The sequence below is a fragment of the Lissotriton vulgaris genome, chromosome 6 (assembly GCF_964263255.1).
Source record: "Lissotriton vulgaris chromosome 6, aLisVul1.2, whole genome shotgun sequence".
NCBI lineage: Eukaryota > Metazoa > Chordata > Amphibia > Caudata > Salamandridae > Lissotriton > Lissotriton vulgaris.
In genome coordinates this window covers 497,487,279-497,501,065 of record NC_141694.1, presented here as the reverse complement: position 1 = coordinate 497,501,065, position 13,787 = coordinate 497,487,279, and the positions used below count along the sequence as shown (strand labels likewise).

The window sequence follows — 13,787 nt, the reverse complement described above, 5'->3', positions numbered from 1 at the left end:
CTGTTCTGTTTTTTTCTTGTCATTTGTAGTATATACAAGACTTCTTACATTGGCGCCAACTCATCTGAGCACTGATGGTCTTAGCTTGTCCTTTTCGAATCTTGGATTTCGCAAGGTTTAAAGATACGTGGTCCAAACATGAATGTATGTTTCTTGTATATGCTAAATTTTCAATAAAAAGATGTAATACTAAAAAAGATATTAAGTAAAATTCATTTTAAAAGTAATATATAGAAGCAAATCTAAGTTACCACGGTCCAGGCCTTTTTCTACTGCATGGTTGGAACTTGAAACTCTTCAAGTAACTAATCTAATAGTAATTTTAAAAATTATTCACCTTTGAAGCCACGCATCACTTTCTCCCAACCTTCAGGTTTTGTTTGGGTGAAAGTCAACTCCACAAGCGACTGTCACATGCTTGATCTACATAAAAATTGCAGTCGCCATGCATTGTTGCAATATTTTTAAACTGCTTTTTAAATACTTTAAAAACATTGGTAAGCAAATAATATTGAAAACCCATTGAGGAGTATTTTTGTTGACACACACTATCAAGATTCACTTTTTTACGATCCCCTTTTGCATGTGCTCTATAAGACAATGGACTTTAAAGAAGTGGTTCTGGAGAGATGAAGTTGCTGTATCTTTTTTTTATTGGGTTTACAAATGGTTATTACAGTTGTGTACAAGTGTATCTACTCAATCTTTATTTGTAATTGCATAATCATCAATTACTCTGGCGTTTACATTAGCAAAATTACAACGTGTCAATAATTTCTGAACGTTTAGCTCCAGAGTGTAACCTACTATGTGTGTTCTAATTTATTTTCAGCTTTCTTCACAAACATCTATACCATGTGGAGCCATGATAACTTCCTTGCCACTTTGGGCAATTATTGTAGCACATTTTTCTTATAACTGGACTTTCTACACTTTACTGACATTGTTGCCAACGTACATGAAGGAAATTTTACGATTCAATGCTCAAGAGGTAAGTTTGGAGATACCTTACCTTTAAATACTTGTTTATGTTGTATAATTGAAGGTCCATGGACGGGGCAAAGTTCGCTATCGTAATCTAGCCTTTTTCATTTTCTTGCATACCTACCTGCAGAACCCACTAGCACCATATTTAATGGAATATAGCTACTTTTCCTGCATCCACTGCTGCCACAGTGATGACCCTATGGAACAATCCAGATGAGACAATGCAGAACAGATGAACAACTAACGAAAAGTGAACACACATTATTCTTGTTAATCTAGGCAGTGAGCCTCATCTCATGCCTTGGTTTCCAAAATGGCAGTTGACAGAGGAAATCCTTGCAACTAGACTAGAATATAAAGCACTTTACTTGGTTCCTGACTTGTTCCCTCTATGTCAGGTTGCAGGCAACTTTAAAATAAGCATGTCCATCGTGTTGTATTTTCCTTCCCCGGATTTCTATTTTAGGCATAGAAAACTAATGGCTTAAACTGGCTGTTTCGTGGCATTAAACAAGACAGGCATATGTGCAAAAAAAGTGCACAGTTCAAGAAGGACATCTTGATGCTGAACAGTTGTATGAATTTTCCTCAACTTGATACAACATAAATGTCATGGTGTCAATAGACCTTCTTATCCTAAGGTTGTGTTGGTACATCAAATTTGTAAATGGGAAAGATTCCATTGTTTGGTCGCAAGATATGAAAAAGCTAATTTTTCGGATGTATTCCGGTAAAATACATGGTAGGTTAATGAGCTACACCTGTCCAAAGAGGGAGAGTATAAATGGAGACAATGATTCACAAGTCACATATTTCAGTGACTTCATTCAAGAAGAATCGATCAACCACACAGACTGCCTTAAGAATTATTGATGCTTCAATCAGAGCAAATCAGTTTGATGAAGGACAAAGGAGATGTGGCTATATCACTGAACATGCGGAGCTTAGCCACAACTGTGTTATAGACCCTCTACAATTTTGCAGTTTTTTACTTTGGGTTATCAGTTTAAACCCAGAAGTCTAAATTAGACAATACAACTCCATTTACTATTGTTCCTGTGTTTGTTAAAACCATTTATGATAGCATCCTTCAACCGCTGTAGAGTTGATAGAAAGAGCTCTTGATCTCCGTCCTGGCATGAAATTGCATTGACAATCAAACCCATAATAATTCAATATTGGCAATTACATTTGACCCATGCAAGTCATGGGCCTATCGCCAATCGCCGTAAATCTTAAGATCAGTCATCAGTTAATTGGAAATGTTTCAGAGCAATTAGTTGTAGCATATTCTGGTTCATGAAACTGTAATGTTTAATGCCATAACCTACTACATAAATCGTATTTCATATGCAGCTAACTTGGTGTCTTGTCTGCATGCATGTAATGTCAGAAGATCACCTGTTAAAATCGTCTGGTGTCTCAGGTATATGTTGAACAGCAATGGTGAGCGTGCTACATATTGCTTCTTCTACACATGTCTGAGTTCAGCGAACTGTGGGGTATATGATGTTTATCAGCTTCCAGTGCACTTACTCGTTTGATACGGTCAATAGAGATGAAGGCCACAGACAGATCTAATAAAATCAATGTACCTATCTCCATCGTATTTGTTTGTATTGATCAGTAACGGTGCCCCCACAGATGAGATTACAGCTCCGACCTCAATGACTTCCTCTTTTAACAAAAAAGCACACTCTACCGAATGAAACCTGAAGTGAACTTGTAAAGTATGTTACTGGATTTTGGTACTTAATTAGTGTATTGTATCTGTTTTTGATGCCCTTATTTGATTGTTTTGCTTAGTGAAGCATGGTGGAAGTCCTAAACACTTCATGCCATGGTCTGCTTAGTAGGTGATAGAGGCAAGTAAATATGCCCAAAATAGTTTGAGAAAAGCTGCAGCATTTCGGAGATAGAAATGCCTGTACCCCTGTTTAAGTTCTTCCTTGAAAGAACGTTATAAGACTTTGAGACAGTCCCCTGGTGTGTGATTAGAAACTCTTTTTTGAGAACCACCACATGGGAACTGTACCTCTATATTTCTGTTTCAGAAAAAGCGTAGCATGTACGGAGATGCGGAGTGAAGAGTTAAAAGGTTTAGAAAATGTTGGATTCTCTTTTTGGGCACCAGAATGCTTAAATGCTGAAACTTGTCTATTAACACTTCAGAAGGAACGATTTGGAACGCCATATTACAATAAAACAGTATTAAAGCAAGCTATTGGGTAAAAAGATATGTAACAGTTTTGTGAAGGAGCAGAAACCTGAAACCTATATCTGCAATAACAATTTAATTGACAACAAAGAGAGGACACCACAATTTCTTAGATTGGTAAGCCTAGGCTCGTGAATAAACCTAAACTGAATTAAGTGTATATGTCGACTCCGCTAAATGCTATACAATCATTGCAGTATAGTCTAGCTTAGCTTGTATGTTGAAAAAATCGTCTAAAAGCCAGACTTAGTTAAGTTAGGCTGAACTCTTGATTCGTATTATTGAACCATTAATTTTTCACTCAGAATTGGACTATGTGAGCTGCCATGCTGACACATAAATGCAATGGCGAGAAAGATATGCGGCGAATAAGTTAGAATGCACAGTGAAGTTCCATCGCAGCTGATATTCTTTCCTTGTTTTTTTAACAGTTGAAAGAGTATTCACCTTCGTAAGGCTTAAGTTATTGTGCGAAAGACCAAAAACGTCTGAATGTCTCTGGCCCTCCAATTGCAGAGGTGCACTGGCCAGTATTTACTTCATTGGTTGATTATTTTGCAAGTCTCCAGTAGGCGATGTTCTGTGCCTGAGTGTTAGTTATGAGGATTGTTGTAGCTCAGGCTTGATTAAGTCAACGTAGGGGTGTATGCAAGTGTGCAATTTTACTAGACAGAACCAAAGCAATGTTCCTTATTTAGTACTGATGATCATGTACCTTGTTTTTGTCTGTGAGTAGATTGTCTTAATTATTGATGCACTTGCCCCTTCTAATACTGGGAATCCCCCAGAGATCACCATAGCAATCACTTTTATGTTGGGGTTTTCATATGCATTTTCCATGATTTTTCTTCAAGGCAAAGCACACCGTGAACATCATGATATGATTTTAGGTAGAGCTTAGTATGTGGGTTCGGGAAACTTCCTTTTTCACAAAGGTTTCATTGCAAATAGCCTTTAGACCGAAATCGGCATCACGACTGCGACGTTACTGCACCCGTCCATATGCAGAATCTTTTACTTTCACATGTGGCATCTCAAAGCCAGTTTTTAGGGTGTGAGGGGCGGTTTAGGGCTCAGGGCGTGGAGTGAGGGCTTCGGGCTAAGGGGAAGGGGCTGTTTTAGGTGTAATGGTAGTGCAGGCCGTATTAGGGCTATTGGTGTGTAGTGCTAAGAGTAGGGGAGGGTGCGCAAACGCGCAGCGTCCTCTCGCCTGAAAGAAACTGTGCAGTGGCATCCAAAAATCAGGAGCGGACTGCGCCTTACCTGTCTCGGGCCGCAGCCAAGTCATGAAGCGCAGATAATCCTGTGGAGTGGAACAGTTTTAACATAGCTCTCAACATAGTAGACTCACCACATCAAAAAGTATGACCTTGACACACCCTGCTCTGGCCTATTGGAGAGAACCCAAGACGCACACCATAGGCAATATAGGAAGAGAGAACGGTCTTTGAACCAAAGAGAAAGTAAGTAAAATGTTTAATTAAAACATAATCAGAAAATGATGAGTGGAAAAAAAAAAGCGTGCTTAAAGCATTTTTTTCTCCTTTGAAGCACACTACGTGCAAGCGTGCGTGGGTTTGAACTTTGTACTACAAACTGGTGTGAAAATGCCATGTTTGAACTAACGCTGTCGTTATTGGAGCCGTCGGCCTAATGGCTATCGTACTAGGATCATACATTCTGTGAGTTCATGTGTAGTCTTGTCCACAGTGGTAAAAAGCGCAGTCGAATCACATCTTCTATTGGATTCAGCCCTTGTTGCAGTTGTAGGGCTTTTTAGCTGAGTACTTGAACTCAGTAGCAAGAGATTTGTAAGAAAACAGCTTTTTAGTTTATGTATTTCAGGAACTTTAAAGTATTACCATAGATCTGCTCTTTGTATTGTGGCTATGATGGTTTATATTTTGTGTACCTCAAAAACTATTTTAATTGAATCTTCCTTACTTTTTACAGTAGAGGAACACTCCCACGTCCTGGGTCATTCTACATGCTCTTTGTTGGGATCATGTTAGTTAGCTGTCAAACCGAATGCCTAGGTAATCAAAGGTTGAAACATTTTTCAATAACGGCTCATTCACAGTAATTATTCGCTTAGTGTGACCTTTTGCTTCATAATCATGACATTTATTTTCATGTGATTTAGCACAGGTATCTCTATGTGGTAGTGGGTTTCGAAGTACTTTTTATGCACAATTATGCTGGATAACAGAAATAAGCACATCTTCATCTGCGAAGAGGAGTACTATAGCTTTTTCTAATCGCAGGGGAAGTTTATCCAGCTTCATATCTCGCAGATAGTCGATGTGTATTAGTAAGTAGCACGTGCCCAAGATTGGGCGTTTTGTGTTGTACAAACGCTATGTGAATATTGGGGTTATCTAAGTCTGAATGTGATTGTGGGCATTGCGAGTACGAGGTGCTAGGTTACCGTGTACATTTCAGTGGAGCAAGGGTTTGTGCTCAAGATCCTTCGTGGGCTTTAACAGGCCAAAACAGGTGATGTCCTTGTTTGTGCCCACCCTGTGCTGGGGATGTCTAGGCGGCGGAATGCCCAAACTGTGTGACACAAGTGAAGAGTTGAAAGTAGGAAGAAGGCAGGAAGTGAATACTCTTGCCAGGCTTCTTCTTTTAAAGATGGTTTTGGCAGGAATTTAGTGATGGCACTTCCTTTGCAGATGGATGATGGGGCATTAAGTCCTACTGCCTGACTTCTTTTAACGATGGGTTTGAGTGTAACCAGTGATTACACTTCCTATGCAGATAGATAATGGGAATACGGTAATGCCACTTCCTGTGCAGTTGGATGATAGGGAATGAAGTCATCTTGCTTTGCTTCTTCTTTTAAAGATGGTTTTGGATGGAAACCAGTGATGTCACTTCCTTTGCAGATGGATGATAGGAAATCACAGCTGAAGAATCAGTTATTTTGTGCCCATATAGTGTTCAAAGGCCTCGAGCAGCATTACCATTTGCCCCTGTGTTTTTATAATTTTGCTTCCTTTTATGTCTGACTCTGGTTCAGCACACACATTTTCCTCTTCTAGTAAATTGTAATGAGAGAGTCTGTGATTGGGCCTACGGTTGAAATCACCACAGACTAGGACTACATCTCTCTTTTGCGGGTTTCTTAAAGGCCTTAATCTTGGACATGAGTGGGTGGTCTCTCGTGCAATTTCCTGGTGGTTCATAGACATTGTAAATGACGAATAAGTCCTATTTAAGCGTTATTAGTTGTAGGCACCCTTCTAGGTCTAATTTTGAGGTAACACTAGCAGTCAGTGAAACCGCAAGACATTACCAGGCCTCCCTTTTTTTACTCATAGTTTTTGGTTCTTGGTATGATTTGTCCATGGATGTTTCTTCTAAGGGCCATGCCTATTGGAATCAATAAATGGTGTGTTTGTTTGGAAATTGAACCCGATCTTAGTCCTTTGACTTTTGTTTCAGCCCTGCAATTTTCCAACCTAATATTTTAGTGACAAAAAGGGGGTGGGGTCGCACACTACTCACACACCAGCGGAAGTTGCCCCTAAGGACTCTGGTCATTGTAGTAGAGTGTTCGCGATGCATCATCTTTCGATCTTGCTATCCTTGCTGTCTTCGCCATCCCTGGACACGTGTTTCGGGTTTTCAACCCTCGTCAGCAGGGATAGGCAGTGTTCTGGGGTCGCCGATGGCTGCCAATATCTGCCAGGTATAGTACCACTCCGGCGCGTAGGTGCGGGATCCAAGGCTCGTCAGCCCGCTGCTCAAGGGAGCTTTAAGTTACAAAAAGGGGGTGGGGTCTCACACTACTCACACACCGACGAAAGTTGCCCCTAAGGACTCTGGTCATTGTAGTAGAGTGTTCGCGATGCATCATCTTTCGATCTTGCTATCCTCGCTGTCTTCGCCATCCCTGGACACGTGTTTCGGGTTTTCAACCCTCGTCAGCAGGGATAGGCAGTGTTCTGGGGTCGCCGATGGCTGCCAATATCTGCCAGGTATAGTACCACTCCGGCGCGTAGGTGCGGGATCCCAGGCTCGTCAGCCCGCTGCTCAAGGGCGCTTTAAGTTACAAAAAGGGGGTGGGGTCGCACACTACTCACACACCGGCTGAAGTTGCCCCTAAGGACTCTGGTCATTGTAGTAGAGTGTTCGCGATGCATCATCTTTCGATCTTGCTATCCTCGCTGTCTTCGCCATCCCTGGACACGTGTTTCGGGTTTTCAACCCTCGTCAGCAGGGATAGGCAGTGTTCTGGGGTCGCCGATGGCTGCCAATATCTGCCAGGTATAGTACCACTCCGGCGCGTAGGTGCGGGATCCCAGGCTCGTCAGCCCGCTGCTCAAGGGAGCTTTAAGTTACAAAAAGGGGGTGGGGTCGCACACTACTGACACACCGGCGGAAGTTGCCCCTAAGGACTCTGGTCATTGTAGTAGAGTGTTCGCGATGCATCATCTTTCGATCTTGCTATCCTCGCTGTCTTCGCCATCCCTGGACACGTGTTTCGGGTTTTCAACCCTCGTCAGCAGGGATAGGCAGTGTTCTGGGGTCGCCGATGGCTTCCAATATCTGCCAGGTATAGTACCACTCCGGCGCGTAGGTGCGGGATCCCAGGCTCGTCAGCCCGCTGCTCAAGGGAGCTTTAAGTTACAAAAAGGGGGTGGGGTCGCACACTACTCACACACCGGCGGAAGTTGCCCCTAAGGACTGTGGTCATTGTAGTAGAGTGTTCGCGATGCATCATCTTTCGATCTTGCTATCTTCGCCATCCCTGGACACGTGTTTCGGGTTTTCAACCCTCGTCAGCAGGGATAGGCAGTGTTCTGGGGTCGCCGATGGCTGCCAATATCTGCCAGGTATAGTACCACTCCGGCGCGTAGGTGCGGGATCCCAGGCTCGTCAGCCCGTTGCTCAAGGGAGCTTTAAGTTACAAAAAGGGATGGCGAAGACAGCGAAGATAGCAAGATCGAAAGATGATGCATCGCGAACACGCTACTACAATGACCACAGTCCTTAGGGGCAACTTCCGCCGGTGTGTGAGTAGTGTGCGACCCCACCCCCTTTTTGTAACTTAAAGCTCCCTTGAGCAGCGGGCTGACGAGCCTGGGATCCCGCACCTACGCGCCGGTGTGGTACTATACCTGGCAGATATTGGCAGCCATCGGCGACCCCAGAACACTGCCTATCCCTGCTGACGAGGGTTGAAAACCCGAAACACGTGTCCAGGGATGGCGAAGATAGCAAGATCGAAAGATGATGCATCGCGAACACTCTACTACAATGACCACAGTCCTTAGGGGCAACTTCCGCCGGTGTGTGAGTAGTGTGCGACCCCACCCCCTTTTTGTAACTTAAAGCTCCCTTGAGCAGCGGGCTGACGAGCCTGGGATCCCGCACCTACGCGCCGGAGTGGTACTATACCTGGCAGATATTGGCAGCCATCGGCGACCCCAGAACACTGCCTATCCCTGCTGACGAGGGTTGAAAACCCGAAACACGTGTCCAGGGATGGCGAAGATAGCAAGATCGAAAGATGATGCATCGCGAACACTCTACTACAATGACCACAGTCCTTAGGGGCAACTTCCGCCGGTGTGTGAGTAGTGTGCGACCCCACCCCCTTTTTGTAACTTAAAGCTCCCTTGAGCAGCGGGCTGACGAGCCTGGGATCCCGCACCTACGCGCCGGAGTGGTACTATACCTGGCAGATATTGGCAGCCATCGGCGACCCCAGAACACTGCCTATCCCTGCTGACGAGGGTTGAAAACCCGAAACACGTGTCCAGGGATGGCGAAGATAGCAAGATCGAAAGATGATGCATCGCGAACACTCTACTACAATGACCACAGTCCTTAGGGGCAACTTCCGCCGGTGTGTGAGTAGTGTGCGACCCCACCCCCTTTTTGTAACTTAAAGCTCCCTTGAGCAGCGGGCTGACGAGCCTGGGATCCCGCACCTACGCGCCGGAGTGGTACTATACCTGGCAGATATTGGCAGCCATCGGCGACCCCAGAACACTGCCTATCCCTGCTGACGAGGGTTGAAAACCCGAAACACGTGTCCAGGGATGGCGAAGACAGCGAAGATAGCAAGATCGAAAGATGATGCATCGCGAACACTCTACTACAATGACCACAGTCCTTAGGGGCAACTTCCGCCGGTGTGTGAGTAGTGTGCGACCCCATCCCCTTTTTGTAACTAATATTTTAGTGGGTGATTGGGTTCATTTACTTAATAGATTTTTGGCTTCAGGAGTACTTTCTAGTGGGCCTCCTATTCAGACGTAACTCTGAAGGGGCTGTGCTGTAGGTGCTAGCTAGGGCCACTTCTACCCCTCCATTCCTTGATCAGTGGGATTTCAACTCTTTATGCATCCATACTTGGTTATCTCTTTCCTACCATTTGAAATATAGAATTTTCCCATACATATTGCCATCTGCCTCTTTGATGTTGATAATACGATTGACTTTAGGCTTGGAATTGAGCCAAATAAGGCTTTGGACATGAACGAACATATCTCTTAAAGTTTCAAGGAGCAAAAGCTAATTTCCAGGCTTTATTAATCAGAAGTGCTGGTTTACCACTCTGCTGCTGGCTCTGGCAGTAGGCATTATGAAGTCAGATATCAAGTTGTGAAAGTTCAGCTTCTACTTCATTTTTTTTATTACAGGCGACTAGATGTGTCACAAATTATCTGTAATTAGGATATTATATATGGACTTTTAAACAGGGATTGCTGGCTTCTATATATTGTGCATAGAATTATAGATAGATCACAGTGAATTACGGGGATGTTTTTCTCCAAGAGGTTCTGAGTGACAAGTCTGTGTTTTGACTAGGAGCCAGAGGTAAAAAGCATCTCCGAAATTCACTTTTTACCCATCTATAATGTTATGTTATGTATGGCTCCCAATATCATCTGTTAATGCTTTCAACTGCTACAGAGGGGCAGAGCACTAATGGGGAGCATTACATAACATGGCCTCCCCTCCCTGACCCAATTGTGAAAAAAATACCTTACCTGCCAACCTTAATCAGCCCTCCTGAAATGGATATTGCAAGTCACCTCGGAGTACCATGGCCATATAAAGGAACTTGGCCTTTGGCATCCTTCCTTGAAATGGTCATGGAACTCCCTAGCAACTTGCAGTATCCATATAATTTATGGCAGAGGGTACTTTCTCTTGTATATTTATATTACAGAGTGGCAGTTACTTTGTCTAAAATAAGACAACCTATCATCCAACGTAAAGCCTACTGGTGATAGGCAGGTAGCTGTTCATAGCATGAGAGGTAAGTATGCCTTTTGCCCGGTCTCCTGTCCATGGCAGTCAGAATAGTAGGTTTAGATTTACTGAGCTTGAGAAACGTTGATCAGTAATGATTGTGTCCTGGAATAGTAACCTTTGCTTGCTTTTTGTTCAGAGAATCTACCAGCAGACTAAATGACAAGTGAAAAGCAGTCCATGTGAAGTTACAGGTATTTTACTTGGGCTTGCTCCGTGCCTCTCTATCATTAGGAACCTTCTTGGAGTCAGAGACCATAGGCAAAGGTCTTAGTGACCTGAGTACCTAACAAAAAGGGGTTCTGGGGCGCATGGCCAACCATCAAGGCCGACCGGATGTAATTCAGATCGGCTCCGCTCGAGGCCCAGCCTCATAAGCGTATTTGGAGGCACTTAAATCTTAACAAGCAGGGCGCCCGAGCCACTTGGTCACCCAGATGTGCGTGGGCTCCCCATGCTGCATCGTAGAAACTCTGCAACGGAAGCCGCACAGAGCGAGTCAAGATGGCAGCTATCACCTCGATGAGGCACTGAGATGTGCCTTGCTGTCGCGGGTGCATTTGAAGAGCGCATGGGAGACCCGTGACTATGGACGCCTTTGGGCTCTTATTACAACACTCATGTGGTCCCGGGAGTCAGGATTGACAACAGTGGGTCCCGCTCTGCTGCCTTGGCACCCGCGTGAGGAGACGCGCTCCCGCTGCAGAGTCTCCCGGGTGCAAATCGGAGTGCCCTGCAGAGAGGGGGCCAGCCCTAGGGACGAGTGCCTCGCAGTTAAAGCATGAGGAGGAGTTGGGGGCCTGCACCATCGAAAGACCGCTGGAGAAGCACCGGGCGAGCGGTGCCTGACCTCAAAATGACGTAGGCCAGGCACCGGCAAGCAGCCTCTTGGGGGGGCCTCCGGCCAGAGGCTTCTGATCATCACTGTGCTCCCAATCCGCATGCCCTGGCAACACACCTGAGAGGACCCCGGTCCCACTGCCACCCAGGCGTAAAGGTACTGTGCAGTTGTGGCCACATGCAGGGTGGAGTGGAGCTGAAGCACTATTCCAGGAGGACCCCACGAGGCCTTGGAGAGAGGTTTCGCCCTGGAGGTGGAGACCTCCAGATGGGGAGCGGATGCCGTGTTGGACGAGGGTCGGCCCCTGGGAAGTTCACCCCACAAGTGAGAAACAAGGAGCTACTTTGAGAGTAGCAACGGTTCCTGGGGATCGTGGTGGCTGACCTCAGCCTGGCGTCAGCCAGACATCTGAATGCAGCCTCATGGTGGAGTCTCTTCAGGGGCACCGTCTTTTCAGAGGGTGCCCCTGTTCAGCTGCTGCTTCTCCTGTTGGGCCTTATAAACCATCAGCAGCACCTAGGGGTCAAGAAGGACTTGCAATAGAGATAGATGGTCAAAGCACTACACAAGATGGAGAAACTATGTCAACAGGCAGATATTGTAATGTAATTTACTGAACTGTCCACTACTTAGTGCAGATGCTATCACCTATGTGTAAGAATCATTGCCTACATCTCATGTCATCATTCATTCTCCTACAGTCCTAACAGTTGGAGTAGGACTGAGGAGAGAGAAAAGAGAAATAGTAGAACAAATAAAATAGGAGGTAACATGAAAATGTGGGTGTGTAATAGCCTAGAGAGTTGCAAGCGATAGGAACCAGTGCAAATTGTCCGCAGAAAAAGAAAATTGAGTAAATAAACATTGCTCCCAGATTGCAAGTAACAGTGTGAAAGTGGACTTCAGTATTACAGGACCTGATGAAGGGAATTTTTTTTTCATGTTTGTAGATCAGTAAGACATATTAAAAGTTGTGAAATAAGAGAGGTTGGAAGGCAAAACTATTTTTAAATTGTTGTTAATGACCTAGTTTTGGTGGAAGGATTCTCTGGGGCACTTGACTGAAAATGTATAAAAACTGAATATCTAGTACTATCAAGACTGGCTATGGAAATTCCGTACTAAGGTATTACTACGTTTCACCTGGCCCTCTTGAAATTAGTATTTCATTCAGCTTCAAGACTCTTCTTGGGAACAAGAAGACATTTCCATATCACAATAGCCTGCAAAGTGCATTGAACTCTTCATTTGAGAATCTCACAAAATGCTGAAGGCAAATGTATCCCACTACCTGAGTTGCACTTGACAGTCTCCTTCTGGAAAGCCCTGCCTTCAAAAGTAAAAAGAACTCTTAGACAGGCATTAATGAGGAGCACGCTTAGAATATAGAATTGCGTACGGCTATCAAAACAAAACCTCGCTTCAGTTAAGCTGCCACCTTTAACTCCTGTATCGTACTCGAAGGCATTGTGTAAGCTGTTAATTTAGATAGTCCCACGACATTTAGCTACAAGTACCTTAATAGTGCTGTTCACGACTTGACTGATACTACTACTGTACATATTTTACTATCTGATATGCAGGTAGGCATCTTTTCATTTACCTCCTTTGTGTTTTATTCTTTTGGTTCTGATGCAGATGGTCATCTACATACTCTCTGGAAACTGAGGTATTTGTTCCTCTGGCTTTTGTATGTACAGCATTCCGCTATTCACCCTGAGTCTGGTGAACACTATATCAAAGAAGCTCAAGGACAGAGGAGTCAAGCGGGAAAGGTGGGAGTGTTATAGACAATTCAAAAGACAAGAATAGTCATCAGTGCATGTTTAAGAAACACAGGAGAGACCAGAACCCAAAAGAGTTCACGAAGCAAAAGTAGACACGGTTAATGATCAATAATTTTGAAAGCTGCCTTTCGATCCAGAAGAATAAGAATCACAGATGATGTGCTAAGTGACAGAAGTAAGAATTTGTTTTAACAAGGGTAGTCTCTGTAGTGTAAGACACTAAGAATGGAAGTTTAGTGGGATTTTTGTTTTGTAAATTTGTGTTTCATTCTAACATGAACAGATATGAAGAGTGTGAATGTGATGGAAAGCACATTTTAGGAGACGTACTTCATGAATATTGCCAATAGCAGATGAGTTTGAAAGAAGAGCCAACATTGCTTCAGAATGAAGAAATTGGAGAAAGGGAAGCATGGTGGAGAGAGCAGGAATGTTAATAGAGTAGGGATCATGACATGAAAAGGATCTGGAAAAAAGAGGAAGGAATAACTAAACCAATAAAGCCAAAAAGGAGGGGTGGGGTGAAGATGATGCCCGAGTAGGACATCTGTACTTGCCCTTCTCCCCAACCTACTCCTGAAACAGCTTTTCATCCCATGCCAATGCTGGTTCAAACACACAGAACCCATTTAATGCCATCTGCCATGGATTTGTTTAACCCCAGCGTTTGGATGATAAAGGA

General features: G+C 44.2%; 1 protein-coding gene across 2 annotated transcripts in view; it reads left to right on the top strand.

Annotated features, from left to right (window-relative positions):
• The window catches only part of SLC17A5 (solute carrier family 17 member 5), a 402,583-nt gene that overhangs the window by 253,118 nt on the left and 135,678 nt on the right, over positions 1-13,787 (top strand). For both annotated transcript variants that reach the window (XM_086926504.1, XM_086926505.1), the window contains exon 7: positions 833-991. In XM_086926504.1, coding sequence (XP_086782630.1) covers positions 833-991 — 159 coding nt within the window. The remainder of the gene's footprint in view (positions 1-832; positions 992-13,787) is intronic.